Source organism: Felis catus, chromosome E1 (genome assembly GCF_018350175.1).
Source record: "Felis catus isolate Fca126 chromosome E1, F.catus_Fca126_mat1.0, whole genome shotgun sequence".
In the NCBI taxonomy this organism is placed as follows: domain Eukaryota; kingdom Metazoa; phylum Chordata; class Mammalia; order Carnivora; family Felidae; genus Felis; species Felis catus.
The window spans coordinates 42,926,728-42,951,429 of NC_058381.1; the positions used below are offsets into that span (position 1 = coordinate 42,926,728).

General features: G+C 53.9%; 4 protein-coding genes across 9 annotated transcripts in view; 2 read left to right on the forward strand and 2 right to left on the reverse strand.

The window, feature by feature from the left end:
• The window catches only part of EFTUD2 (elongation factor Tu GTP binding domain containing 2), a 39,760-nt gene extending 36,501 nt beyond the window's left edge, over positions 1 to 3,259 (reverse strand). The window contains exon 1 of the mRNA XM_003996992.6: positions 3,031 to 3,259. The gene's annotated coding sequence lies outside the window, so the exon portion shown is untranslated. The remainder of the gene's footprint in view (positions 1 to 3,030) is intronic.
• An 83-nt stretch (positions 3,260 to 3,342) lies between these two features.
• Positions 3,343 to 6,909, forward strand: CCDC103 (coiled-coil domain containing 103). Of its 5 annotated transcripts, none has more exons than XM_006940427.3 (4): positions 3,343 to 3,471; positions 4,913 to 5,064; positions 5,461 to 5,593; positions 6,293 to 6,909. In XM_006940427.3, exons 2-4 carry the CDS (start codon positions 4,922 to 4,924, stop codon positions 6,752 to 6,754), a joined length of 738 nt encoding a protein of 245 aa, XP_006940489.1. In that variant the 5' UTR covers positions 3,343 to 3,471; positions 4,913 to 4,921; the 3' UTR covers positions 6,755 to 6,909. The 5 variants fall into 5 exon arrangements, with proteins under 5 accessions (XP_006940489.1, XP_019673562.1, XP_019673563.1 ...); XM_019818003.3 differs by having other exon boundaries at positions 3,345 to 3,453; XM_019818004.3 differs by having other exon boundaries at positions 3,345 to 3,453; positions 4,919 to 5,064.
• A 365-nt stretch (positions 6,910 to 7,274) lies between these two features.
• Positions 7,275 to 9,277, forward strand: FAM187A (family with sequence similarity 187 member A). The gene has a single exon (XM_003997011.4). The coding sequence runs from the start codon at positions 7,997 to 7,999 to the stop codon at positions 9,236 to 9,238; it is 1,242 nt and encodes a 413-aa protein (XP_003997060.1). The 5' UTR covers positions 7,275 to 7,996; the 3' UTR covers positions 9,239 to 9,277.
• A 727-nt stretch (positions 9,278 to 10,004) lies between these two features.
• Positions 10,005 to 19,518, reverse strand: GFAP (glial fibrillary acidic protein). 2 transcript variants are annotated; one of them, XM_019818001.2, is made up of 10 exons: positions 19,028 to 19,518; positions 17,964 to 18,024; positions 17,675 to 17,770; positions 16,807 to 16,968; positions 15,506 to 15,631; positions 15,055 to 15,275; positions 14,439 to 14,482; positions 13,969 to 14,088; positions 12,232 to 12,317; positions 10,005 to 11,589 (listed from the first exon to the last, which is right to left on the reverse strand). In XM_019818001.2, exons 1-10 carry the CDS (start codon positions 19,486 to 19,488, stop codon positions 11,548 to 11,550), a joined length of 1,419 nt encoding a protein of 472 aa, XP_019673560.2. In that variant the 5' UTR covers positions 19,489 to 19,518; the 3' UTR covers positions 10,005 to 11,547. The 2 variants fall into 2 exon arrangements, with proteins under 2 accessions (XP_019673560.2, XP_003997044.2); XM_003996995.5 differs by lacking the exon at positions 13,969 to 14,088.
• Between the last annotated feature and the right edge of the window lie 5,184 nt (positions 19,519 to 24,702).

Genomic DNA, 24,702 nt, shown 5'->3' on the forward strand with positions numbered 1-24,702 from the left:
GAATATTTCATGATATGTGCAAATTAATTGCATAAAATTCAAATTTCAGTGTCTATAAAAACAGCTTTATTGGAACACAGCCATGCTCATTCATTTATAATGTCTGTGATTGCTTTTACACTGTTAACAGCAAAGTTGAGTAGTTGCAACTGAGACCATATGGCTCAACCAGCCTAAAATGTTTACTATCTGACCCTTGGTAGAAAAAGTTTTCCAACCTCTGCTTCAGTGTGTGTGATTCCTACAAACAAGGACATTTTCCTACATAACCAAAACACAACGATCAAAATCAGAAAATGAATAGTGACACATTACTACCACCTAATCCACAGACCTCTATTCAACATTCACAAATTGGTTTTTTTTAAGTTTATTTATTTATTTAGAGCAAGCATGAGCAGGGGAGGGGCAGAAAGAGGGGGAGAGAGAGAATCCCAAGCAGTCTCTGCATTGTCAGTGTGGAGCCAACGCAGGGCTCAAACCCACAAACCATGAGATCATGACCTGAGCCCAAACCAAGAGGAGGATGCTTAACTGACTGAGCCACCCAGACACCCCCACAAACTGTTCTAATAATGTCCTGCACAGCAAAAAAAGCCAACCTAGGATCCCATGTTTGCATTCAACAACAGCTCCCCAGTCTCCCCTTGACTCTTATGACACTACACTTTTGAAGGTTACAGGCTATTGATTTTTGTAAAATGTCCCCTAATTTGGGCTTGCCTGATATTTCCCTATGATTAGATTCAGGTTTTGTTTTTTTGGCAGAATATCTCAGAAGTAATGCAGTGTTCCTTTCAGTGCATCTCTTATCAGGTGGTTCACGATTTTAATTTGTCTCATTAGTGGTGATGTTAATTTAATCACTCAATTATGGTGATATTTCCCAGACTTTTTCAATGTCAAGTTACTAGTTTTATCATTGTAATTAATAAGTATTTTCTGGGTTTTCTCTACTTCAATTATGGAAATTCTATTTAAAGTAATAACTCAAATGCCACCTCCTTCCAGCTTTTCTAGATCCTCAATTTCTCACTCCCCTACATGGCTATAGCCTTTTGTACCTTAATCAGCATTTAATTCTGCCATGAATGACAGTTTACTACTAATTAACCTCTCCAACAACCCTACAGTTTATAAGTAATAACAGACCAGAGGTGGGGTAAGGGTTAAAAGAGTTCAAAGACCTAGATTTGAATCCTAACTTTGTCACTTAATAACGATGTACTTCAAGTAAGTTACTGCACTCCTCCAAATCTATTTCCTCAACTGGAAAATGGAGTAATCTCCACTGCATAAAAAGGTATGAGACTTAGGGGCACCTGGGTGGCTCAGTTGGTAGAGCATCCTCTTGATTGTCCGTCAATCAAGAGTTGAGTGTCCAATTCTTGATTTTGGCTCAGGTCATGATCCCAGCGTTGTGGGATCAAGCCCTGTGTTTGGCTTCAGGCTGAGCGTGGAGCCTCCTTGGGATTCATTCACTCTCTCTCTCTCTCCCCCGCCCCCACCCCAGACTCAATAAATGTTAACAAGCATATTTTAGCCATCCTTTTTTTTTTTTTTTAATGTTTATTTTTGAGAGAGAGAGAGAGAGAGTGCACAGGCACAAGCGTGTGATCAGGGAAGGGGCAGAGAGAGAGAGGGAGACTAAGAGAATCTGAAGCAGGCTCCAGGTTCTGAGCTGTCAGCACAGAGCCCCCTGCAGGGCTCGAAACCACAAACCACAGATCATGACCTGAGCTGAAGTCGGATGTTTAACCGACAACCATGCAGGCACCCCTGGCCATTCTTGAATACAGGGAACTGTATTCCTTGTCCCTAGCTGCCAATGCCTAAGATAGTACCTTGCATAAGTAGAAGTGGATAAATGTTTCAAATATTTAATTCTGAGATAGTGATATTTATCTCAAGTAAAGGACTAGCTCTAAAACTTGTAACTAAATGTAAGTAGAGTAACTTTCATGTGCATAGAGATTCTTTTTACTTCCAAAGAGCTATCACATCTGTGCTCATTTCATTCTCCCAAGATCCATGAAATCGCACACATTTTTCGAAAAGGCTGCTAATGGAACAAACCAAGCTAATCACTCCAGAGTCATTGCACTTACTCTCTTCTCAAATGCTCTTCCCTTGGATATTATACCGTGTTCCTTCATTTTACTCAGGTCCCTTCCAAAATGTCACTCTCTGACAATGTCACTCTAAAATAAAAATAGTCCTCCCTGGGGTGCCTGGATGGCTCAGTAGGTTAAGTGTCCGCTCCTGATTTTCGGTTCAGGTCAGGATCTCACGATTTATGAGATGAAGCCCCTCATCGGGCTCTGTGCTGCCAGCGTGGAGCCTGCTTGGGCTCTCTCTCCCTCTCTCTGCCCCACCCCCACTCTTTCTCTCAAAATAAACATTAACAACAAATATAGTCCCCCTACACACATTCTCCAACCCCCGACTTCCACTGTTTTATTACTATTAGCACTAGTCCCTCCTTCACATGTACCTGTTCACGTCATTTTCACTATCATCTCCTCAACTATGATTTAAGCAAAGTCGTTTGTTTGTTTTTTCACTTAGAACTGTGTTGGCACAAAACAAGACCTCGGTAAGTATCTGTTGAATGAATGAATGCCTCCTACAAGGTACAGAGAAGATAGCTGACTTGCCCACAGTTGCACAAAACTAGTGGCCAAACCTCACTGCAGCTTCCCGCTACAGAATAAGGACGGAGGGAGCTTGGTAGAGAAGAAGTGAAGAAGGCAGAAATGGAAGAGGGATGAGATGGGACTGGACAGTAAGACAACGACCTCTGCCCAGGAAAGGAATTTTATGCACGGGTCGACATTGAGGGAAGCCCGGAATCGAGGTGCGGGCTGTGTGGGGGGGCGTCTCTTTCCCTTTCTTGCTCCACGCTTGTTTACCCATCTGTAAAGCGAAAGGGGCAGAAAGCTTACAACGTCCCTTCCAGATCTGACATTGTTTAATTTCTCATCCCAGACGGAGCAACTTGCCCCTGACGCTGACCCCGCGCCAGCTCACCTGCCGCTCTCCCAGCCAAATGCTCCTAGTCCCGGGCCGGAGACCGCGCTTCCGCCCCACGCCGCCGCACCGCTGCGCCCGCCGTTCGGAAGGACCCCGCAAACGCGTTTCTGCTCCGGGGACAGTCCTTTGCCTGAGGGCCGGCTGGGAGGAATGCCAGCCGCGGACCCAGGAACCGAGGAGGTGGCGTCGTGGGTCCCCAAACCAAGATGTGGGCTGCTTCAAAGAGACTGAGGCCTGAGGAGGCACGAATCTGATCAGGCGCCTTGAAGACACCCTGAAAGGGGGGGGGGCCTTCGGGACGATCACGTGGCCAGGCTGTTGGCGCAGTTGCTGAGCAACTACAGCTGCTGGGCGTGGTCCACGTTGAGCTGTGCTGTTCTGGTGTATCTGGGGATTCCCAAAGAAAGCGAGGAAACCAAGGCCTGAGCTCCGGGGGTGGTGGGCAGGGGCGGGGGAGCGGAATGGTTAGTTTGTTGTCTTTCAATGATTGGGGAGGGCTCAGAACTGGACAGGCGCCAGGACATCTGAGTTCAGTTCCTGGCCTGCCCAGACCCCTTCTAGGTATTCAGCTTACCCATGCTGGGGTGGAGCGGAAGGGCTAAGGGGTTGGTCCAGACCTCCTGCTTCCCTGCCCTAGGGCTGTTGGTGATGGCTCCGCCACAAAGTCTGGCACAATGCCGCAAAAGTTTGAGGTTCAGAGAGGTCCAGCAAGTAAATGCCAGAGCCCGGACTAGAACCCATGTAGAGGATTTTTCTGTAGAACGGATCAATCAGCCTCACATAAGCAGAGGTTGCAGAATGCCATTGTACAGTGGCAGAACTGAAGAGGTTGCTCAAGTATCTAGGAACCTGTGCTCCAGCCCTGTTCTGGACGGAGGGATTTGGGAACTGGGATCATAGAGCCCCTTCCTCTGCCACTTCTGCTTCATTTCCTGCTCAGTCATTGCATCTGGTTTGGGTGGAAAGTATCATTCCCCATTAAAAACATTTAATGATGGGTGAAATTTTATCCCTGGGCTCAAGAGTATAGTTAACAGTAGTTCTGCTTCTGTGGGAGGTCCTCTGTCATAGCACCTCACTATAGAGTGAGCCCATATGGAATGGTGAAGGGACTGAATCCTGAGACCCAAATGTCTCTTCAGTAGAAGCACCAAAATTAAAATATTTTTAGAGGCTGAGAACAAAATTAAGACAAGGCTCCAGGGGCGCCTGGGTGGCTCAGTGGGTTAAGCGTCTAACTTTGGCTCAGGTCATGATCCTGTGGTTTGTGAGTTCAAGCCCCATGTCCGGCTATGTGCTGACAGCTTGGAGCCTGGAGTCTGCTTCAGATTCTATATCTCCCTTTCTCTCTGCCTCTCCCCCCTCACACTCTGTCTCTTCTTCTCAAAAATAAATAAACATTAAGAAAAAATTTTTTAAAGACAGGGCTCTAAACTGAAAGTCAGTACTCTGTACTTTCCGTGACAAGTCTTAAGCAAGTTCTCACTGCAACTCCGCTCCCCCTGTAGAGAATTAGATTTTTTTTTTTTTGAGAGAGAGAGAGAGAGAGAGAGAGAGAGCATGCATGAGAGGGAGAGGGGCAGAGAGAGAGAGAGAGAGAGAGAGAGAGAGAATCCCAAGCAGACTCCACGCTCAGCAAAGAGCCCGACTCGGAGATCAAACGCACGACTGCAGGATCATGACTTGAGCTGAAATCGAGTCAGACACTCAACTGACTGAGCCACTCAGGGGCCCTGAGTGTTTTTGTAACACCATCCAACAAGATAAGTGGAAAGATATCCAGAGTACTTTGGGATTTTTGTAGGCTGGCAAAGAATGCAGACACATCCTCCTCCCTGATATTGACCCTCCATGATGTCCATTTCCTTTGCCTTCCTAGAAACAGATCATGGAAAGGAACAACATCATTGATTTCAAGGCTTTGGAGAAAGAGCTGCAGGCTGCACTCGCTGCTGATGAGAAATACAAACGGGAGAATGCTGCCAAGTTCCGGGCAGTGGAACAGAAGGTGGCTTCCTATGAGGAGTTCAGGTTCGCTTAATGCTGTTTTTCTCAGCTCCTGTTACTATGTGGATGAGTGTGGATAAGAGCATGTGTTTTGAAGTCAGACAATTCTGGGCTCAGTCCTGGCCCTACCTTCTGCTACGTATCTGATCTTGTGCAAGTTATTTAACCTCTTTGAGCTTCTATCCCTCATCTGTAAGAGAGAGTAATTATTGTTACAATTAAATAAATAATTACATGTAAGATTTTGAGCACAGTGCCTGGCACATGGGAGGTGCTCAAAAGCTGTCAGCTATTGTTGCTGCTATCATTATTGTCATATTGGCTTGTTGATAGGTTTAGTCTCTATTATGCAAAGTCTAGCCACTTCACATCCACAGATAGCATTAAGTCCGTCCTCCAGTCTCTGGCTTTTGCCCACAGGGGTATTGTCCTTGCATCACATCTGAAGCCACTGGAGCGGAAAGACAAGATAGGAGGAAAGAGGACTGTGCCCTGGAACTGTCACACTACTCAGAGAGGGACCTCCCAGGAGGAGGCCACTGAAATCTCCCAGGTGGGTGAGGCCCAGCCTCTTCAGCCCAGTAGGATTCTCTGCCCAAACCTCTAATCCTGTCTCCTTACCACCCATACTTCTTCCTTATTTCTCATGTTAAACCAACAGAGGCAGGTTTCTGCCTCCAATCCCAGAAAGAAAAGCAACCAGCAGATGGTGAGGGTGAGTTAAACTGGGTGGAACAAGTCGGAAAGGTGGGCCAGGCAGGTCTCCTCCACGACTAGTCCTTTGACTTGCACTCTCAGATGAGACTGGAGTTGTTCTGCTCCCAGGTTATATGGTAGGTAGTATAATGATCCTGTGGCACTGTTGGGAGAGAGGCCCAGCCTGTCAGATTCTTAACACTCACCTTGAATTCCTTTCTCTCTTTCTGAGGTTTCCATCATCGCTCTGCCCTGCTCAGAGTAAAGCCTGACTTACTCTCATAGAGCAGGGCTATGTCCGCATTCATCAGTGGGAACATCCCGGTACAACTGAGATTCTCAAATCATGGCCAGGTTCCTTGGGACCCTCCCTCCCTGTCCCATTCCCAGTTCCCTCATCTGAAAACCAAGCCTACAGGGACCACAGCCTACCCAGTGCTCAGAGAGCAACACTAGAGCTAAGATGAAAATCCACAGTCTTCCCTCACTGTCACTGTCTCAGTGTCGCAGAGCAGCTGGGAGAACTCTGGACTTCCTTTCCTTCCTTGTGATCCAGGAGAAAACACTTGTCCAGCCCGAGACCTCCGCAGAGTTCTACCGTGCTTGGCGGCGACACCTGCGGAGTGGGCCAGAGCGCTACCAGGCCCTGCTGCAGCTCGGAGGTCCAAAGCTGGGTCACCTCTTCCAGATGGACGTGGGGTTCGGACTTCTAGGGGAGCTGCTGGTGGCACTGGCCGAACACGTGAGGCCAACCGACCGGTTGGTGGTGCTAGGGATCCTGCGCAGCCTGGCCAGCACCGGGCGCTTCACCCTGAACCTGAGCCTGCTGAGCCAGGTGGAGAGAGAGGCCTGCAGAGGCCTGTTTCAGAAGCTGCAGGCCATGAGTACTCTCAGACCCACAGAGGAGGAGGAGGGGCTCGGCCAGGAGGAGGAGCGGGGTCTGGAGGAGCAGCCTGGTGAGATCCAGGAGGAGGAAAGGCTCTTGCAAGAGTTGCTGGGGGTGTACCAGGTGGATTGACCGGACCAGTTGCCTCCAGAGCCCCCCAGTGGTCACTGGAGGCTTTTTCTGCTTGTTGTCCTGGGGGCTCTGCAGGACTGTAATGAGAAGCCCACACCTGATTTCCTTCTCAGCTTGGAATTTTCAGAGCAAATAAAAGAATCGAATCTTCCTGACTTTTCCAGCCCCTTGGTGGCTCAGTATTCTGAACTGTGTAGATCAGCAGGATGGTCAAGGGCCTAAGAACTTGAAAGAGTTTTGCTTCCCACCCTTCCTCTGCCAAACCTCTAGCCCGTGGCCATGAGAGATGAATGTGGGCCCAACCAGATGCCGGCTATACCAGTTAAAGCCTCCACTCAAAAAAAAAAAAAAAAAGGAAAAACCAAAATCATTAATCTTCTGTGATAAACAAACACTGATCTCCATAGCTCTTTTTTTTTTTTTTTAATTTTTTTTTTCAACGTTTTTTATTTATTTTTGGGACAGAGAGAGACAGAGCATGAACGGGGGAGGGGCAGAGAGAGAGGGAGACACAGAATGGGAAACAGGCTCCAGTCTCTGAGCCATCAGCCCAGAGCCTGACGTGGGGCTCGAACTCACGGACCGCGAGATCGTGACCTGGGTGAAGTCGGACGCTTAACCGACTGCGCCACCCAGGTGCCCCATGATCTCCATAGCTCTTAACAAGAATACCCCAACAAATGATTGGACATTTAATCGACAAATAATCAAAGGCTACCTCCTTTGAAGTAAGGTATTTTCCTCAGGGACTGAATTCCTGTACAGGTTGGGCCTGGGAAAGCCCCAAGCAATCAGGTTAGGTCTGGCCGGCCTCCTAGGCTGCACATCTGGCCAGATGTGCAGGCGGGTGGGTTTTCCTCAACTCCTGGATTAACCAAAGGGAAAACCTTTCCACCAAGCACCCAAGCAGGGCCTAGAGCAGGAAGGCAGAGATTTTCCTGTTCTAGCACTTCTCATTCCGGTTTCCCCTGACCCATTCTTGAGTGAGGGCCAGCGTTCTAGAATGGGGAGAGGGCCAGGTTCTAGAATGGTTTTCCCTCACGATCCTATCTGGAACAGGAGAAGGACATCCTGTGCATCAGCTAGGAATAAATTGCCTGGCCTTTGGCCACTTTCTCTGCAGACTCTTGCTTCTCTTCCTGGCTGCCCAATCCTTTCTCGCCCTGGCAGTGATTTCTAGAAGCCCAGACCTTTAGTGCCTTGGTTTTGCCCTGCCCCCTCTGACCATTGCCTCCTGCAGGCATGAACCTGGCCCACACCACGGTGCTCCTGTGGGTGTGGGGGAGTCTCCAGGCCTTTGAAATCGTGGAGAAGGAGGACATCTTTCAGAGGACCCCCTGCCCCGCTTTTCTGATATTTGACAACGCAGCCTACCTGGCAGACATGAGCTTTGAGCTTCCCTGCCGCTGCAAGCCCGAGGAGGTGTCTGCTGTAGTCTGGTACTATCAAAAGCACCTAGGGAGCAGCCACACCAAAGTGCTGACAGACTTCGACGGGCGGGTGCTGACAGAGGAAACCCAGGCGCGTGTGGGCAGTGACATGCTGGTCCGCTTCAGCATCCGCATGTTCAGCCTGTTGGTTTTCCGGGCCCAGCCCGAGGACTCGGGCTTGTATTTTTGTGGCACCCGCAAGGGGGACTACTTCTACGCCTATGATGTGGACATCCAGAGCGGTGAGGGAATGGTGGCCACCTTCAAGGACCTGGGCCAGGAGCCCTTTGCAGACGAGCACCGTGGGAGCCTCCACATCTTCACCGCCTTCTGGGAGTGGACCCCCTGCGACCGCTGTGGGGTCCGTGGGGAGCAGTGGCGCATTGGCCTCTGCTACTTGAGGAGCCCAGATCTCTCCCCACGCTACCAGAAGACGCTGCCCGATGTGGTGTCCTGTGGTTCGCAGGCCGTGCCCTGGAAGCTTCGGGCCACGGCCAGGGAGCACAAGCCCGAGCTACTGGTTCAGAGCTGCGTGGTGCCCTGTGAGAAGAAGACGACCCAGCAGGGCGTGATGGCCATCTTCAGTTACGTGTCCAAAGTGGGCAGCCGGCCCTGGGTGCCTCAGGTGCCCATTCAGTTCCACCAGCAGAGGCTGGGCCACGGACTCATCATCTCCTGTCCTGGGGCCCGGCCGGAGCACGCCGTGGCCTGGGACAAGGACCGCCAGTACCTCTACCGAACGCAGTACCTGAAGGGCGTCAACAGGTCCATGAGGGTGTTCATCGACCACGGCAACCATCTCCACATCCGCTTCACCCAGCTAAGTGACCGGGGCATCTACTATTGCTGGCGGCAGGGGGTGCAGGTCGCTGGGTTCCGACTGGGTGTCACGTCTCAAGGCCGCTACCGGCCCTCATTCTCGGACCCTGAGACTCGCTCTGCCGTGGAACTGACCCTGATAGGCTACCTGTTCATCACGGCAGTCTTTGTCACCATTCACCTCTGTCGTTGCTGCTGTTACTTATTTCGCTGTTGTCCCAACTTCTCCCCCTAGACCCCCCTCTTCCCCAGCTCTGAAGACCAGTTGTGCTCAGATGTGTCTGTTAAATGATACCGGATGCCTCCGGGTGGGCATCCTGGGCTGGAACGTGTGGCAAGGGCTGGGGGGTGTGGATAAATCTGTTAGTTACAACCTGCTCCTTGGCAAGTGGGGAAGCCTGAGGCAGGTAGGAGACAGGGGACTGAGGCCGGTACAGAAGTGGCCAGAGTGCACGTCTTCTGACATCATGCTCAGAGAAGGAAGAAGTGAACGTAATATTTATCAAACAGCCTTTTTGATGTTGGCATCGTGTTTGAGGTGCTTTATTTTCTTGCCTTCAAGGATTGCCCAGTGGGTACTGGTTGAATTGGGGGCAGCAGGGAGAGGAAAAGGGAGCCTAGTACCTGTCCTCTTTCCCTTCCTCCTCAACCTTGACCCCAGACTGGCAGGTAGAAATGTCAGGTTTAGGCATAAAGGTAAAAACTAGAATGGGGAAAAATGCAGGAGGAAAGTGGAGGTCAAAGTTAGGGCTTTCCCAGGACTGGGGACTGGGTGAGAAGAGGGGTAGAGGGATGGAGGGGGGAGGGGGGAAGGGCACCAGGGTTGCCATGTGGAGCAGGATTGGAGGTGGGATTTGTCCTGTGGCTGCTGCCACAAATGGGGTTTGGGGTCTCAAGATGATCAGTAATAAGAAGCAAGTTGAATCTTGTCCAAGGCTACTTCCTGCCCCCTCCCCCAGCCCCAGCCTCTCCTGAACAGATCCAAGTCCACTCCCGGGAAGGACATAGCAAATGTCTTTATTTACTTCAGTGACTAAAGGCTGCATGGTGCCCTCAAGGTTGAAGGTTAGCAACAGTGGGTGGCTGGGAGGGAGGGGGAAAGGGCACCAGGTCTTAGAAAAGGGGAGGGACTCTCACTTCTCTGGCCTTAACAGGGTGAGGGGGACCCTGGAGCAGGCCCTCTCAGCCCTATTTCCGGACACAGAGAGTCCTGTGCCTGCCCACACCAACCCCAATCTTCCCATGGAGTGGTGCAGGTGCTCTGGGTGGAAGTGTCTGCCCTGCACAGCCCCACCTCCAGACTGCAGGAACACAAACCATGTTCTTTACTCTGCTCATGCCTCCCATTTTCTAAATTATAAAATAGGGTGCTACCTACAATATGGGGATACATTTTGTATTTGATAAAAGGTGCTTGGGTTAGGGAAAAGCAGTGGGTCACTGGAGGGTGGAGAATGTCAAATATGTGGCAGTGGCTTCACTCAGCAGCCTTTGCTGGGGTCTGGAGGCAGCAGCAGCGTTGGCTTAGAGGTTGGGTGGAGGGATTATGCAGCAAGAAAGGAGCCTTTAGAACTGGGACAAGGTGTGCCCTGCCCCCGGGGCCAGCAGCCCCCCTCTCTCTTATTTCAGCATTTTCAAGAGGATGAGTCACTTCCTTGATTCCCACAACCCAGAGGCCAAGTGTAACTGGCCATCCACAACCCCCATCTCGGATGTCTAGCATCATCCCAATGGCCTCCACCATCTCCACCTGCCTCCCCTCCAGCATTATGGAGGGAGGACTCCTGGGCTTGACCTCTCTGTACCCAACCTAGAGGTCAAGCAGCTCCCCTCTACTCCTTCTCAGCACCCCTTCCCTCTCCACTTACACTATAGATCCCCCAAGTCCTGAGAATCAAGCTCCCACATGCCCATGGCATGCCGACAGGGTGCCCACGTGGCAGCTCAGTGGGACTGAGACACTTGAATCATCACCCAGGAGGCCCTTCTGGGATCTGGGCAAGCCAGGTATTCCGTTCGGTGATTACTCCAGGTGGCAGGATGGCCCCACCCACTCTCAGACTGCTCAGGGTCAGTCTAGAAGAAGAAACCTCTGTGGGGATTTCCCTTTCCTGTCCCAGGGTCTCCTTTTTCTCCAGCAGCCTGAGGACACTCAAAGGTCCACTTCCCAGGTACCCTCAGGGACCTCTGGCTCCGCCAACAGTTGCCATGACAACGGGGAGTAGGGAAATCCAGGTGATTTATTGGGGCCCCTACCTTCCCCCACTTCTCTCCTTCCTCCTAGTTCTAACCCAAGCTGCTCACCCTTTGGGGTGAGTGCCTTGTTAGTTGGAGTTACTGGGTGCAGGGGGCAGGGGGTGCAGGCCTAATACTGACAGAGCTTAGGGCAGCGAGCTGGCATAGAGACCGAGGGATGAGGGGAACAGCTGGGGTGGGTGGGAACTCGGGTCTGGGGAAATCAGCTATCAGAGACGGGGACAGCAATCCCATCTCCTGCTCAGGCCTCTCACACTATGGGGTAGGGGCCACCTTGGGGGTCCTGCCTCACATCACATCCTTGTGCTCCTGCTTGGACTCCTTAATGACCTGCAGGGGACAGAGAAGCGCACAGCACATTAGTTAGGGGCCCACACAGACATCAGGCCCACTACCGCTAGGCTATGTGACCTTAGACAAGTCCCCAGCTTTCCTGGGTCTTTCTTTTCTATGCTGGGAACCAGAATTCTCCCATGCAGTTGTCAGGAAATGAGGTAACACCTGTAAGCACTTAGCACCATGCCTGGCACATGGTGGCCTGGTATGGTAAGATTAGCCAGTACTGTTGCTGGCATGATGGCAAGGCGGTTATGCCAAATCCCCTCTTCCCTTTCCTTGGGCGGGTTCCTTTTATCAAGCTGGAAACTGAAAGATGGGAGTGAAAACTGCTAACTTTAATCTTCTTCTTCTCTCCCCCAGGCCTGTGCTGGGGGCATCTGAGTCAGGGTGAGACGGGGGAAGACCCGTCAGTGCCTAGGCACCCAGGCTCCCTAGAACTAACAGTGGAAGGGATAGGGAACTGAATTACATCCAGGTTCCTTCCCCTCTTCCAGAGCCTCCCTGGGAAGCTTTTCCGAGTGATTGAGAACCTTCTCTGTGCCAGTTCAGGCTTTTTTCCAAAGCCTGGCTTCGAAAATTCCTGGAGGCAGCCAGAGCCTGATGGGGCCAGAATCTCGGGTCTGCCCTCCTTACCTCTCCATCCCGCATCTCCACGGTCTTTACCACAATGTTCCTCTTAAGGTGGCCTTCTGACACGGACTTGGTGTCCAGGCTGGTTTCTGCAGACATGGGGACAAGAGGCCTGTGGGCTCTTGTGTCACTAGACATTTTCCCCTACCCCCAACTTCTCTATGAAACCCACAATCATGAGGATTGAGTATGAAAGTCTATCCCAACCAGGCAGAGAGGGCCTAGGATCCTTCATTATTATTATTTTTTAAATTTTATGTTATTATTTCTTAATATGAAATTTATTGTCAAATTGGTTTCCATACAACACCCAGTGCTCATCCCAACAGGTGCACTCCTTAAATATTATTTTTATTTTAGAGAGAGGAGGAGAGAGCACAAGCCAGGGAGAGGGGCAGAGGGGAAGAGAGAGGGAGAGAGAGAGAGAGAAAGAGAGAGAGAGGGAGAGAGAGACAGAAATGCAAGGCAGGCTCCACGCTCAGTGTGGAGCCCAATGCGGAGGTTGATCCCATGACCCTGGGATCATTACCTGAGCTGAAATCAAGAGTCGGACACTCAACTGACTGAGCCACCCAGGTGCCCCGGGCCTAGGCTTTTTCAAAGAGGATGAAGACCCCCAAAGTCCCCATGGTGCTAAGCAGGGCCTGGCTGCTCCATCCAGTGCTCTGCTCACTTTCCTGGCCTGGCTGCATTTCAGTCCCTCTGCAAGCCGTCACCTGGCACCTGGCTTTCTGACCACCCAGCACTGTGCCAAGGAAGGAGCACATGAGCTTTGAAATCAGGCAGGCCAGAGCTCAAGTCCCAGCTCAGCCACAAGACTGTGGGCAAGTTAATTTACCTCTTCCAGCCTCAGTTTCCTAATCTGCAAAATGGGGATGATGGGGTCTACTTCTCTAGGTGGGAATGAGGAGTCCTTTAACTGAAATAATGTATGTTAAGTGACTAGCATGTTATTAGTGCTCAATACTCGTGGGTCCCTTTCCCGTTCCTGTTCCCCTCTTCTACTTCCCTCTGCCAATTCTCTGGGCCCTACTGACCCTTTACTGTTTGGCACCTGGCAATATTACCTCGATGACCCACTCTGCCTGGTTAAACTTCTGATACTGAACTAAGCCCTGGGGGATACACATATCTAGTGTTCCTAAATTTCTGGAGCAGAAGATTTTTTTTTTCCTTAGACAAGAATCATTTGAGGGCCACTTACAAGTAAGAAGTCATTTAGGTTCCTCCCCCACCTCAGAGAGGAAAATGTAACATGTCACACTAATATTTAAAATTAAGAGCAGGGAGCATAAAACTTTATCCACTACGAGAGCAGCAGTCCAGGGGGAAATGATCCTCTGGGCTGAATCAGCACTGAGCTGAGCCATGGAGCCTTGGGGACAGACGAATCAAGCAGAGAACCTGGCCGTTGGGCACAGCAAGACCCTAGGGGCCTCCCGGTGATGGGGAAGAGGAAAGGCAGAGGCTGGCGTTTGTTCAGAGGCCCCAGAGCATCTCATCTGAGCACCAGAGGACATATCACTTTGAACACCAGCCAGCTCTGCTAGTTTAACCTACATTTACTCTGTGCCAGGTCCTGGGCTGGGCACTGAGGTTGCTGGGAAAATGACACAAGCTTGGCCCTTTAGGGAAAAACCTGGGAGGAGGAAGCCCGAGAGGGCAGGGAAAATGGGCTTGGTGAGGCTCGTTCCCCGACAAGCTGAGAAAAGCACTGTGTCTGAGAGGCAGGCTGCTAACCGAGAGCCGGCGGGGCTCCATTTACAATCTGGTGAGCCTGTATTGGTATAACTTGTATTGTGAGCCTTTTGAGATGTCTTGTGACCTTGTGACTTTCCCCTTCTTTGGTGCTTTTGCCCCCTGTAGTGACAAGCAGTTAAAAACAAAGACATAAACATAAAACACTGAGATGGGCAGAGCTTGCTCAGGGATCTGCGGATAGGACAGAGGTTGAGACCTTCACCCGGTTCTGCTATAGGATGGGGCGCAGGGTTAGGGAGCAGGACACAGGGTAGAGCAGGACAGGAGCAGCTGCGGGCCCCACCTGGAATGCCCTGGGATACTGTGTTCTGGCTGGAAGCTCTGTGGTGAATTATGAAGGCCCCCTGGGCCCCTTTGCCCTGGTCCTTGGCCCCACGCCAGAGCAGCAGCCCACACGGGGCAGGAAGCGGGAATCCAACACCCTGCCCACAGGGCCCTGCTCTACTGACCTCGGATCTGCAGGTTGGAGAAGGTCTGCACGGGAATAGTGATGCTGAAAGACAGCAAAGGGAGAAGAGTGACTGGGCTGCCCAAGGTCATCCCCAGGTCAGGTCCCGGTCCAGGGTTATCGTGACAGCCTGAGGCCCTTCTCCTTGCCAGGAAAGGCTCAGCCCATCCCCTGGCTTTCCCCAGCAGCCAACATGCTCTCTGGGGCTGCAAGAGTCTGCAGGGGGCTGGGGTATTGTCTGGGAGGGGAACATGTCTTTTGGAAGGACAATGGAGGCCCGAAGATGGCAGAAGGGAGGAGGAAGTGGTGAAGAAAGTTCCGAGGAGGCAAAAGAGGTCAGTCGAGGGAAAAGAAGTTCAGTCTTCATTGGGAGGGTGGGGAGTGAGCCTTTTAGTTTAGGGGGTGGCCCAAGTCCTTGCCCTGGGATCTCATGGATTGAATTGAATCCATTCATTCATTCACCAAACATTTATGGAATATAACTGTGTGTTAGGCCAGCACTGTGCTGGGTACGGGCATAGGAGGGGCCTGGACGCAGGCTGTATAAGGCAGTCCCTGAAAGGAGCAAGGAGAGACCAGGGAGGGGCAGCAGGGAGGACTGACTCTCTAGGGCTCACCGGTTCTCCTCGCCCTCCAGCAGCTTCCTGTAGGTGGCGATCTCGATGTCCAGGGCCAGCTTGACGTTCAGCAGGTCCTGGTACTCCTGCAGATGCCGCGCCATCTCGTCTTTGAGGCTCTGCCCCTCCTCCTCCAGCCGGGTCAGTGCCTCCTGGTAACTTGCCGCCTCCCGCGCGTGGCGCTCATCCTGCTCCCGCATCTGCCTCTCCAAGGACTCGTTCTGTGGGTGGAGCGGGCTGGTGCCTCGAGGTAGAGTCACACCACCCCCACCCATCCCAACCAGGACCCCTGCCCTGCCTCTGCCCGCCCCCACCCTGCCAAGTAACTTTTCAGAGCCCCAGCCCTCAGTCCTGGTGCCCGCCCCTGGCCCTTCTCTCCAGGCTGCAAGGCTGCAAGGGTTGCAGGTCCCCCCCTCCGGCTTGCCCACACCCGCTGAGGCCCCGCGCTCACTGTGCCGCGCAAGGACTCCAGGTCGCAGGTCAAGGCCTGTAGCTGGCGCCGGTAGTCGTTGGCCTCGTGCTTGGCCTGGCGGAGCAGCTCAGCGTTGCGGGCTGCGGCGTCGGTCAGGTCTGCAAACTAGTGGGGAGAGGATCCTAAGCGGGGGCGCGGCTGGGCTGCACGTCTGGGGCGCACGGCTGGGTGGGTGGGAAGGCATGGTCTCTGGGAAATCAGGGAGATGGACAGGACTCCAGGCTTGGTGTCCAGGTCTCCCCCAGGACTTTGGCTCTGGGTGGGATTATTCCCATAGACGGAGACCCAGGGAGGGAGGGCACACAACGCCCTGTAGGTCTCCCTCACTGAGCACAGTGCTTGGGCAGGGGACGACTGAACAGATGGTATTTGCCACAGAATCCAGAATCTCCTGGGTTGGCAGCTGTATCCAGGAGCCTGAACCCTGTCCTCCTCTGCTGTGGACAGGGGGTTCTGGTGAGCAGAACCCCGGGTTCTAATAGCCCTCTCTCCCCTCAACTTGGAGTGAAGCTCTCATGGCTCCATCAGGCCTTGACCTGCCCAGAACCATCTGCCACTGATACTCCTCAGCTTGGACCCTGGACTAGCATCCCCGGGCCACTGCCCCTCCGTGCTTTCTTGCACTCAGAATGCCCCTTCCCTCTTCTCTTCAGGTCCTTAGGCTGCCAGTCTTGCCGAGCCCAAATGCCCTCCCTTCGACAATATCCACCCACCCGCATATAAACTCTGCCCAGCAGTGTTCTCTCTGGACACCATATTTGGGTGCACATCACATCTCCCTGGTCGAACATGTCTCTGTGTCCTGCCTGCTGACAGGCAGTGGATGCTCAGTAACCCAGGACACAGCAGAGGCATCAAGAATGAAGGCTCCCAAGGGCAATGGGTAGGGTTAGACACCCAGTTCTACCGTTTAGGAACCGTGTGACTTTGAGCAAATTAGTTAACCTCTCTGGACTCCAATTCTCTCATCTGTCAAAGAATAGTACCTTCTTCATAGTGAGTAAGATAATGCCTGCAAAGCACAGGGCCTGGCACACAACAATATTGGCTAGCAATAATAGTAGCAGGAACAGTAATAATGATAATTAACAGTCATGATAAGTACTTATTGGAAGTTATGACGTCTGTGTGGCCCTGGGGAAGCCACCTCACGTCTCTGGTGAAGGTCAATCACCCGAAGAGGATCCTCTCCCAGCCTTCTCCACCCCATTCCCCCATTCTTTTGTATGGAGCCAGGAGGGCTGCCTGGAGGAGGCAGGCTGGCCCACAGTCAGGGCTACCTTGGACCGATACCACTCCTCTGCCTCATGCATGTTGCTGGCCGCCATTGCCTCGTACTGCGTGCGGATCTCTCTCAGGGCTGCCGTGAGGTCCGGCTTGGCCACGTCCATCTCCACATGGATCTGCTGCCGGGCCAGCTGCTCCTGAAGTTCCTGCACCTCCTGGCCAGGATGAGAGAAGGGATGCCAGGGCTTGGGCCCAGGCCGCAGCTGGGGTTTCCCCCACAATGCTATGCCCTTGTCTGCCTGCCCCGTGGACCCTGACATTGGCTAAGGGAAATGGGACAGTCCTAGTTAGAGGCAGTGGCATGGCACGGGCTAGGTGAGGCAGAGGGTCATTTGGGGGCCTCATGGTGTCCTCCTCCCAGGTTTGGCCAGGCAGGAGCACTGCAAGTGTGCCTGTGGGTTTCCAGGTTCCATGGAGTCGTGGATTCCTAATCCATAATCTGAAGTCAGAGCTCAGTGGTGTCTTTTAAAAATGAATAGCTCTCACTTAAATGGAGACAGGTGGCAGTGGGGGTGATGTCAGAGAGACTGACTGTGTGATCTCAGCAAGTTCTTTAACCTCTCTGGGCTTCGGTCTCCTCCTCTGTGAGAAGGAGATAGTACTGGAAGGGTTCCTACCTCACGGGGCTGTAGTGAAATAAAAAATGAGAGAGACAAGGCCTGTTATAATTCTCAGCAAGTGGGGTGAGTGTGTGAGAATCTTACCAGGGGCTGAGGATGCTCTCTTGTCTCTGTCTCCCTCAGCCTCTCTGTCTCTCTGTCTCTCTGTCTCTCTTTCTCTCTCACTTTTGTTCTGTCTTTGTGTATTTCTCAATCTCACCCTCTCTGTCTCCGTCGGCTTCAACCTCCGTGTTGGCCTTACCTCCTCATGGATCTTCCTCAAAAACCGGATTTCCTCCTCCAGAGATTCAATCTTCCTCTCCAGATCCAGACGGGCTAGGGTGGCTTCATCTGCCTCCTGGAGTAGGGAGGGTGCAAAAGGCTGCTGGGACCCCAGACTCCTCTTCCCCACTTCCTAGCCTTGTCTGATCCCACCTTCTGTGGCTGGGGAGAGCAGCACATTGCTCTGGAGGGCTGGGCTTGGGGGCTGGGCTTGGGTGAGCTGCCCTCAACCCCTTACCCCCCTCCCTTGCCCCTCCCACCCCCCTGACCTGTCGATAGGTGGCCAGGTTGTTTTCGGCCTCCAGCCTCAGGTTGGTTTCATCCTGGAGCCTGGGGTAAGGGGACACATTCCTGGGTCCAGGCTCTTCTGAGGATCTTGGACCCCTGCCCCAGTCTCCCTGGAGGTAGCTGCCAGAGAGACCCTCTACCCCCTCCCCCCACCCCCAGGACCAGTGGAATGGCAAGAGAAGTGAGGGACAGAGGGTCCTAGACAGAGCCTTGACCAGGAGGGTGAGCAGACAAGGGCCTTTGCTTTAACTCATTACTGAGGTGCCTTATCGAGGTTGGTGCACCTGCTCCTGCTCACACAGGCCCCTCTGCCGGCGCACACTCACTGCCGCATGCACAAACACACTCATCCTCCTGCACTTGAGGGCACACACGCATGCCCTGCCAGCTCAGCAAAACACCGTGTCCCTGGGGTTTCCTCTGACTTTTGGAAATGAGTTTTATTAGAATCTCTGCTTCACAGCTCTGCAAGCTGAAGTGGCCTGACCAGGGTCATAAGCAGGTGACAGGCAGCATCACCTGTGTTCTGAAGCCAGGCCTGCCTGCTCTCTCCCTCACCTCCTTTCCCCCAGGGCCCAGTCCCCCTAGGGCGCACCAGTCTTCTCTTCCCGTTCCTCCTCTGTACGGACCTGGGCTCCACAAGGCCACCAGGCCCTGCCGTGAATGAAGTGCAGAGACCCTGCCCGTGGGGTCCCTGACTCTTCCCACAGAGCTTGCCCCAGTGGGGAGGTGCTGAGAGTGCACCCAGTGGGGAGGTAGGTGCAAAGGGGTCTTTGGGTGGGTCTTTCCCCACCCAGTGGGGAGGTGCAAAGAGGTCTTTGGGAATCAGGTCCCTGAGACTCTAGGCCCCCTCCCAGGGCCCTCCGGTCATCTTGGGGAGCGAGGACAGCCCTCGCCTCCCAGAGGTGGGGCAACAGAGGGGCCGAGGAGCATGGAGGCAGAGCCCCCTGCCCGAGACCCGGCTGGCCCGCAGTCACTCCTGCTGGAGCTGGCGGGGGGCATCTTCCCTGTTCATGTGGTCCCTCTCCCTGGACCCGCTCCTCACTTCTGCCTCAGGGTGCCCAGGTCCTGCGCCAGATTGTCTCTCTCGACCTCGAGCCGGGCGCTGTTGGCGGTGAGTTGGTCGAGCCGAAACCTTAGCTCCCGCAGCTCAGCCTGGTAGACGTCGGCCAGCTTGGTGGGCTCCTTGGCCCGCAGCTGGTTCAGCTCCGCAGCCAGCGCCTTGTTCTGCTGCTCCAGGAAGCGCACCTTCTCAATGTAGCTGGCGAAGCGGTCGTTGAGCTCCATCATCTCTGCCCGCTCACTGGCCCGGGTCTCCTTGAAGCCGGTGTTGAGGGCCCCGGCCAGGGAGAAGTCCACCCGGGCCGGGAGCGGAAGCGGCATCCGAGCCAGGGAGAGGCGGGTGCCCGGCCCCAGACGGCGGCCGGAGGCCAGGCCTCCCCCCACCATCTCCGAGGAGGAGACGTAGGAGCGGCGAACCGCTGAGGTGACCCGTCTCCTCTCCATGCTGGCCCAGCTCTGTCCGCTCCCGGGGAAGCGACGGCTTTATGGAGGCGTGGGCCGGCCTGGCACCGCCCAAGCTGCCCCTGGCAACGCCCCCTGGCATAGCCTGAGGGGGAGGGGCTGGGCGACAGCTCGGCCATGGGGAGAGCTCTTCTCACCCCACCGAGGTCACTGTGCCCAGAGGCAGGGCCTCCTGGGCACGCCAGCCCCAGCCCGGCCACAGACAGAGGTACTAGTGGGCAGTGCCTGGGGCCGGATGCTGGGTCTGGGGCCCTGACCACTGGGTGAGGAGGTCCTTTCTCTGGGAAAGTGGGCCAAGAAAGAGCTGGACCAGATGACCTCTGACCTGCTTTCCACTTCTGAGATCCCATAACCCAGGCCTTCCCTACTCAGCACTCCTGCTTCAAGCGGCCGCTAAGTGCTGGGACTTTGGTAAAGAACAAACCCAGTTCCTCCACAGCCTCCAGAAGCAGCCTCCAGTTACAGTTTCCTGCCTAGCCCCATTCCTAGCAGACTGTTGGACTCCTCCCCTCGGAACACAGGCGTCCCACGTTCCTGCTTTCTCCCCTTTCCCTGAAAGTCTGGGGCTGTGGGCTGGAGTTGGACACCAGCCCTTTGTCTAGAAGGTCAGTGAAAGTTCCTGTCTAGCAGTGTGGGGGGGGGGGGGTGATGGAGGGAACGTGGAAGCCCCGAGGGGGCAAGAGAGGCAGAGGCTGCATTCCCTGGCCTTCTCCCTGGGCCACACTTAAGCTCCTGCCTCAGTCCCACCGGACTCCTGTCCCCCTTGCTCAGCCTCTCTGCACCCCTGCCCGGAGCCGGCCTTGACAGCTGCACAAAGCAGTTATGGATGAGCTGGCTGTCCCGGCTCCTGTCTTTGTTCCTACATCACCCTGTTTCTCTGGCCACCCCTCACCTCACTTTCACATTGGAGATTTATCTCCTTCGAGTTCCCACGCATCTGGCTGAAAGGATGGGAAAGGTCTCTGGGGATGGGTCAGTTTGGGAACCCAGGAGCCGCTGGGCCCATACTAGGTAGCCCAGGGCCTGCGCCCTATAGCCTGACGCTTCAGATCCACCCCCCGCTTCTGTTCTGATCCCTCAGGGCCAGAGCCTCACCCAGGCCCCTCACTCATCTGTGTCCTTGGACTTCTGGGAAGCGGGCAGCCTTCCTCTCCCCACCCCCCTGCTGCCCATGCCCATGCCTGGGCCTCTGATCCCTTCTCCTGGGCACTTGCTGAATAGAGCCTTGTTTTCCACCACTGGTCAGGGCGCCACTCAGAGAGGGCAGCCCCTGGGGGGCTGTGTTGTCTTTATCCCAAGATGCCAGGCTGTTAGGCAGAGTACAGCCCAAGCCCCCAGCTCAAAGAGCTTCTCGGAAGCATCTGAGGGGGCTGGGGTGCAGTGGGGAGCAGGCTCTGTGCCCACCCCTGACTATTGTGTCTGTGCCAAGGTGAGTCATTCAGTGGGCACAAGGAGAAGGCCCTGGGGTGGCAGGGGGCGGCCAGTCCAGCTCTGCCAGGTCTCCAGCTCTGTAGACAAGGCCTGGCTGCCTGCCCCCTCGCCAGCTCCCAGAGCCCGCTCACACCCCTGAGCTCCAGTCGGGGCAATGCCTCTTACCCCACACTGGGTAGATGCTCTCCATTCGGGCATGTTATGGGCTGCTTGCCGAGGTTTCCCCTGTGAGTCCCAGCACAGAGAGGGGAGGCGAGGGTCCCTAAGTCTTTAGCCACACCTGATCCTGGACCTGAGCAGTAACATGGGGAGGGAAATCTTGAGGAGGGGACGCCCCATGACTTTTGATCCTGCTGAGAATTGGGGAGCTGGGAAAGGTCAGGGGACATTACAAGAAGAACAAGACTGAGGGCAAACCCTCGTCCCCACTATTCTCTGGGAGCGGCTGTCCTTCCAGCTTGCCGGGCAAGTCACAGTGTGCGGACTTCTCTCTCCGTTCCAGTAAAATCTAGTTGAAGGGAGTGCAAAGCCATCTTGGAGGGAAAATATGTCACAAGAGCAGGAAGGGCTTGGCAGTGAGGCTCACTGAATCGCACCTGTGTGTGTGTGTGACACAGCACTTGGGCAGCAGCAGAGGGAGGCCCCCCTTCACCCGCTTCGGCCACCTGCCCTGGACCTGTGTCACCCAGGCTTCTCACTCCATCTTCAACCTCCATCTGACCCTAGACCCATCCCCCACGCCCAGCCCTTAACCATCCGAAGATGTCCACGCAAGAACCAGGCTGGTTGTGGTCATTTGCCAAACTTTCATTATTTTATATCACACATTCATCGTGGAAAAAATCAGAAAACACAGATAAGCAAAACGAAAAAGTTCAATTAGCCATGATTTTGCCACCTGGAGATAATAAACACTACCAGATTTCCCCCCACATCTATAAATTCTTTTTTTTTTTTTTTACAAGTGGGCTCATGCCGTACAAATTATTTTGTAATTTGTTTTTTTTCACTCAGCAATATGTTGTGAACATCTTTCCATATCAATAAATATTTATCTACATCATCATCTTAACAGCTGCATGGCTCTCCACTGTATGCATTCATTTGCCCAAGCTTTATTGTTAGACACACACTCGTCCCCCGCCCCACCTCTCTCTCTCCCTCTCTCTGTTCTAGATCCCACTATGCCGCCCAGTTGCTTCAAACACATGCAGCTCCCAGCATCCCCCACTACTCCCATCCTCCTGGCCTGGCTGAGGCCCCATCTCTGCGGCCCCTCCTCTCCTGCCTCCCTAATCTAAGGGCCTCACCATCCGAAACCTCAAGCCAATCCCTAGACTGATTTCTGGATAGACAGCAGAAAGCTGCAGGCCTTGGAGACAGGATGCCTGGACGTCCCTCTGCAGGGCCTTCAGCCAAGATGTGCCCCCACTTCAAGCCAAGGTGGGGACAAGATGGTCTCCCACCCCCTATGCCCCTCCCCTGTGTCAGAATCTGCCAGGATGCCCTCCTGCTTACAGGGCCCAAGTGCCTCCTGGGACAGATCAATAGCACACCTGGCCTCAACCCACACACCAGATGCCTAGCGTTTTCTAAATTTGCCAGCTTCTAATTCAAGCCACTAGACTGCTGCCCACTGGCTCTCCTTGTGCCCCTGCCCAGTTCTCAGTGCCTGGCACAGCATGGCCGTCAGCAAGCGTGGGTGGGATGAAGAGAACTTGGGTCTCTCTGGTGGACTCCTTGGCCACTACTGAGTCCATCCATCCCATGTGGGCCCCGACCCCGAGGAAGGGAACCAGGCCCTGGTGGCCACTAGATGGCACTGCGCAGCTGCCCAGGTTCAAGAAACAGCAGGGCGCCGCAGAGGGGAGAACGTGGGTCTCACAGCTGTAGGTAGAGTTTCTAAAACCCACATTTGTATCACCCAGAGGGATCACTCCATTTATTCTCTTGAGTTGCTTCTAACTGCTATGACAGTGCCCTCTAGAGGAGAGCAAGGCCATGGGCATTCAATGGCTATGTGATCTTGGATGACTTCACCAACTTTCTCCGAGTCTCCATTTCCACACCTGTAAAATGGGGACTCGCCGCACTTACTTCCAAGGTGGCTGTGAGGATAAAGTCAGTGAAAGCCGGACACAGCAGTTGCTCTACAAACCATAGACTCCATTTAATAACACGTCCCCGGTGCTTTACCTATTTACACGTTAGCAACGAGGCAGGCCTAGAGGGGCCAGAGCTGGGTCCTCCAGGGGGCGCTGGCATGTCTTGTTAGCTCCACTGGGGGTGGGGAAGGGACAGTGTATAGGTACCTCCCCAGGACAGTTACCTGGGAGTATGGAGAGGACACAGGGGACACCAGCCAGTGAAGAGAGCATAGGAGGCAACACCATTTGCCCCCAGACCACGAGTTGTGTGTGGCTTTGGGTCTGCCAGGAGACAGGTGTGAGTTACCTCTGACTACCCCGGAGTAGCAGTTCCCAGCTTGCTTTCCCGCCTCCCTGACTCCCCCCAGGGGCTCTGTCCCTCCATCCTTGCCCTTCCCCAGCCCTAGACTTGAGGCCTACAACTCCTTGGCCTGAGAAGCTCTGGTGTTTTTATATTTTATTTTATCTTTCTCAAGTAGGCTCCACACCCAACGTGGGGCTCGAACTCACGACCCGCAGATCAAGAGTCGCCCGCTCCACTGTGAGAAGATCTTAGTGTGTCAACATGTCCCATCGGAGTGGGTCTCTCCTGCACCTCAGCCTGAGGCTTCCCAAGGAGAGGGGCCCCATGGATCGGGGCTTCCTGATGTTAGGACCTATATCTTTCCATCAGAATGGAGTCTCCCTAACAATATGGTCCCTCAGGACACCCTCTCTTCTTGGATGGGAGCTCCCTGATGCAAGCGCTCATGGTTCACCGTCAGACAGGAGCTCCTTGAGGGCAGGGACTGTCTCCCCTTTTAGCCGGAGAATGGCTACCTCAGGCCCCGACTGGTTCCTTCTCCTGTCATCTGTCAGCCTGTGCCAAGCCAGCTCTGCTGGTGAGAAGTGCCCAACTCCTGTGGCTGGGAAGTGGCCCAGCTCTTGGATGAACCCCCAGACTCCTTCCCCTTCCTCTTTCCTGGCCGCTGTCTGCTCGTGGTTGGAGGCATCAGCTCACTCACCTTCACAGACCCAGGGGCCAGGCTGCAGCCCTGGGGTTAATAAACTTGGACCCTTTCTCTCCCCGCCTCTCCCCACCCTCCCGGGCGCTTCAGCCTGCCCCCCACTTTCCAGCCTCTAACCCTGAGACCTGCTTTTTAATTGCTTTCCCCGATCTGTTCTGCTCCCTGCTCCCCTCTGTCTCCCTGCCTGACTGAGTCCCTCTGGGAGGGTGAGAGGCAGGGGCCAGATGTGTCCCTGGTGGGAGGAGAGGGCTGGCAGGCAGCCTGTTATTTCCAATCCAGTGGTCCTCCAAAAGGACAGGATGCGCCAGGGAACAGGGGTGGAAAGGCTGTAGGCGAGTTGAAGGGAACACTTAAGGAGAGCTAGAAAATACAGCCATGGTCTCCAGGCCCTTGAGGGGGACTCTGGTCGCTTCCTCCCCCTACAACCTCCATCCTAAGCCCTCCGAGGTCCCTCTTCACAAAAGAACCACGGAGGAGGGGAAGACAACCATGAACTAGATTCTGTCTGGGAACCAGGATCCCCCAAGCTTAGCTAAGAGACAGAGAGGGACATTCCTGGGAAAACTGGGAGACAGATGAGCAGGGGCCTGAGATGGAGGACTGCTAAGTTA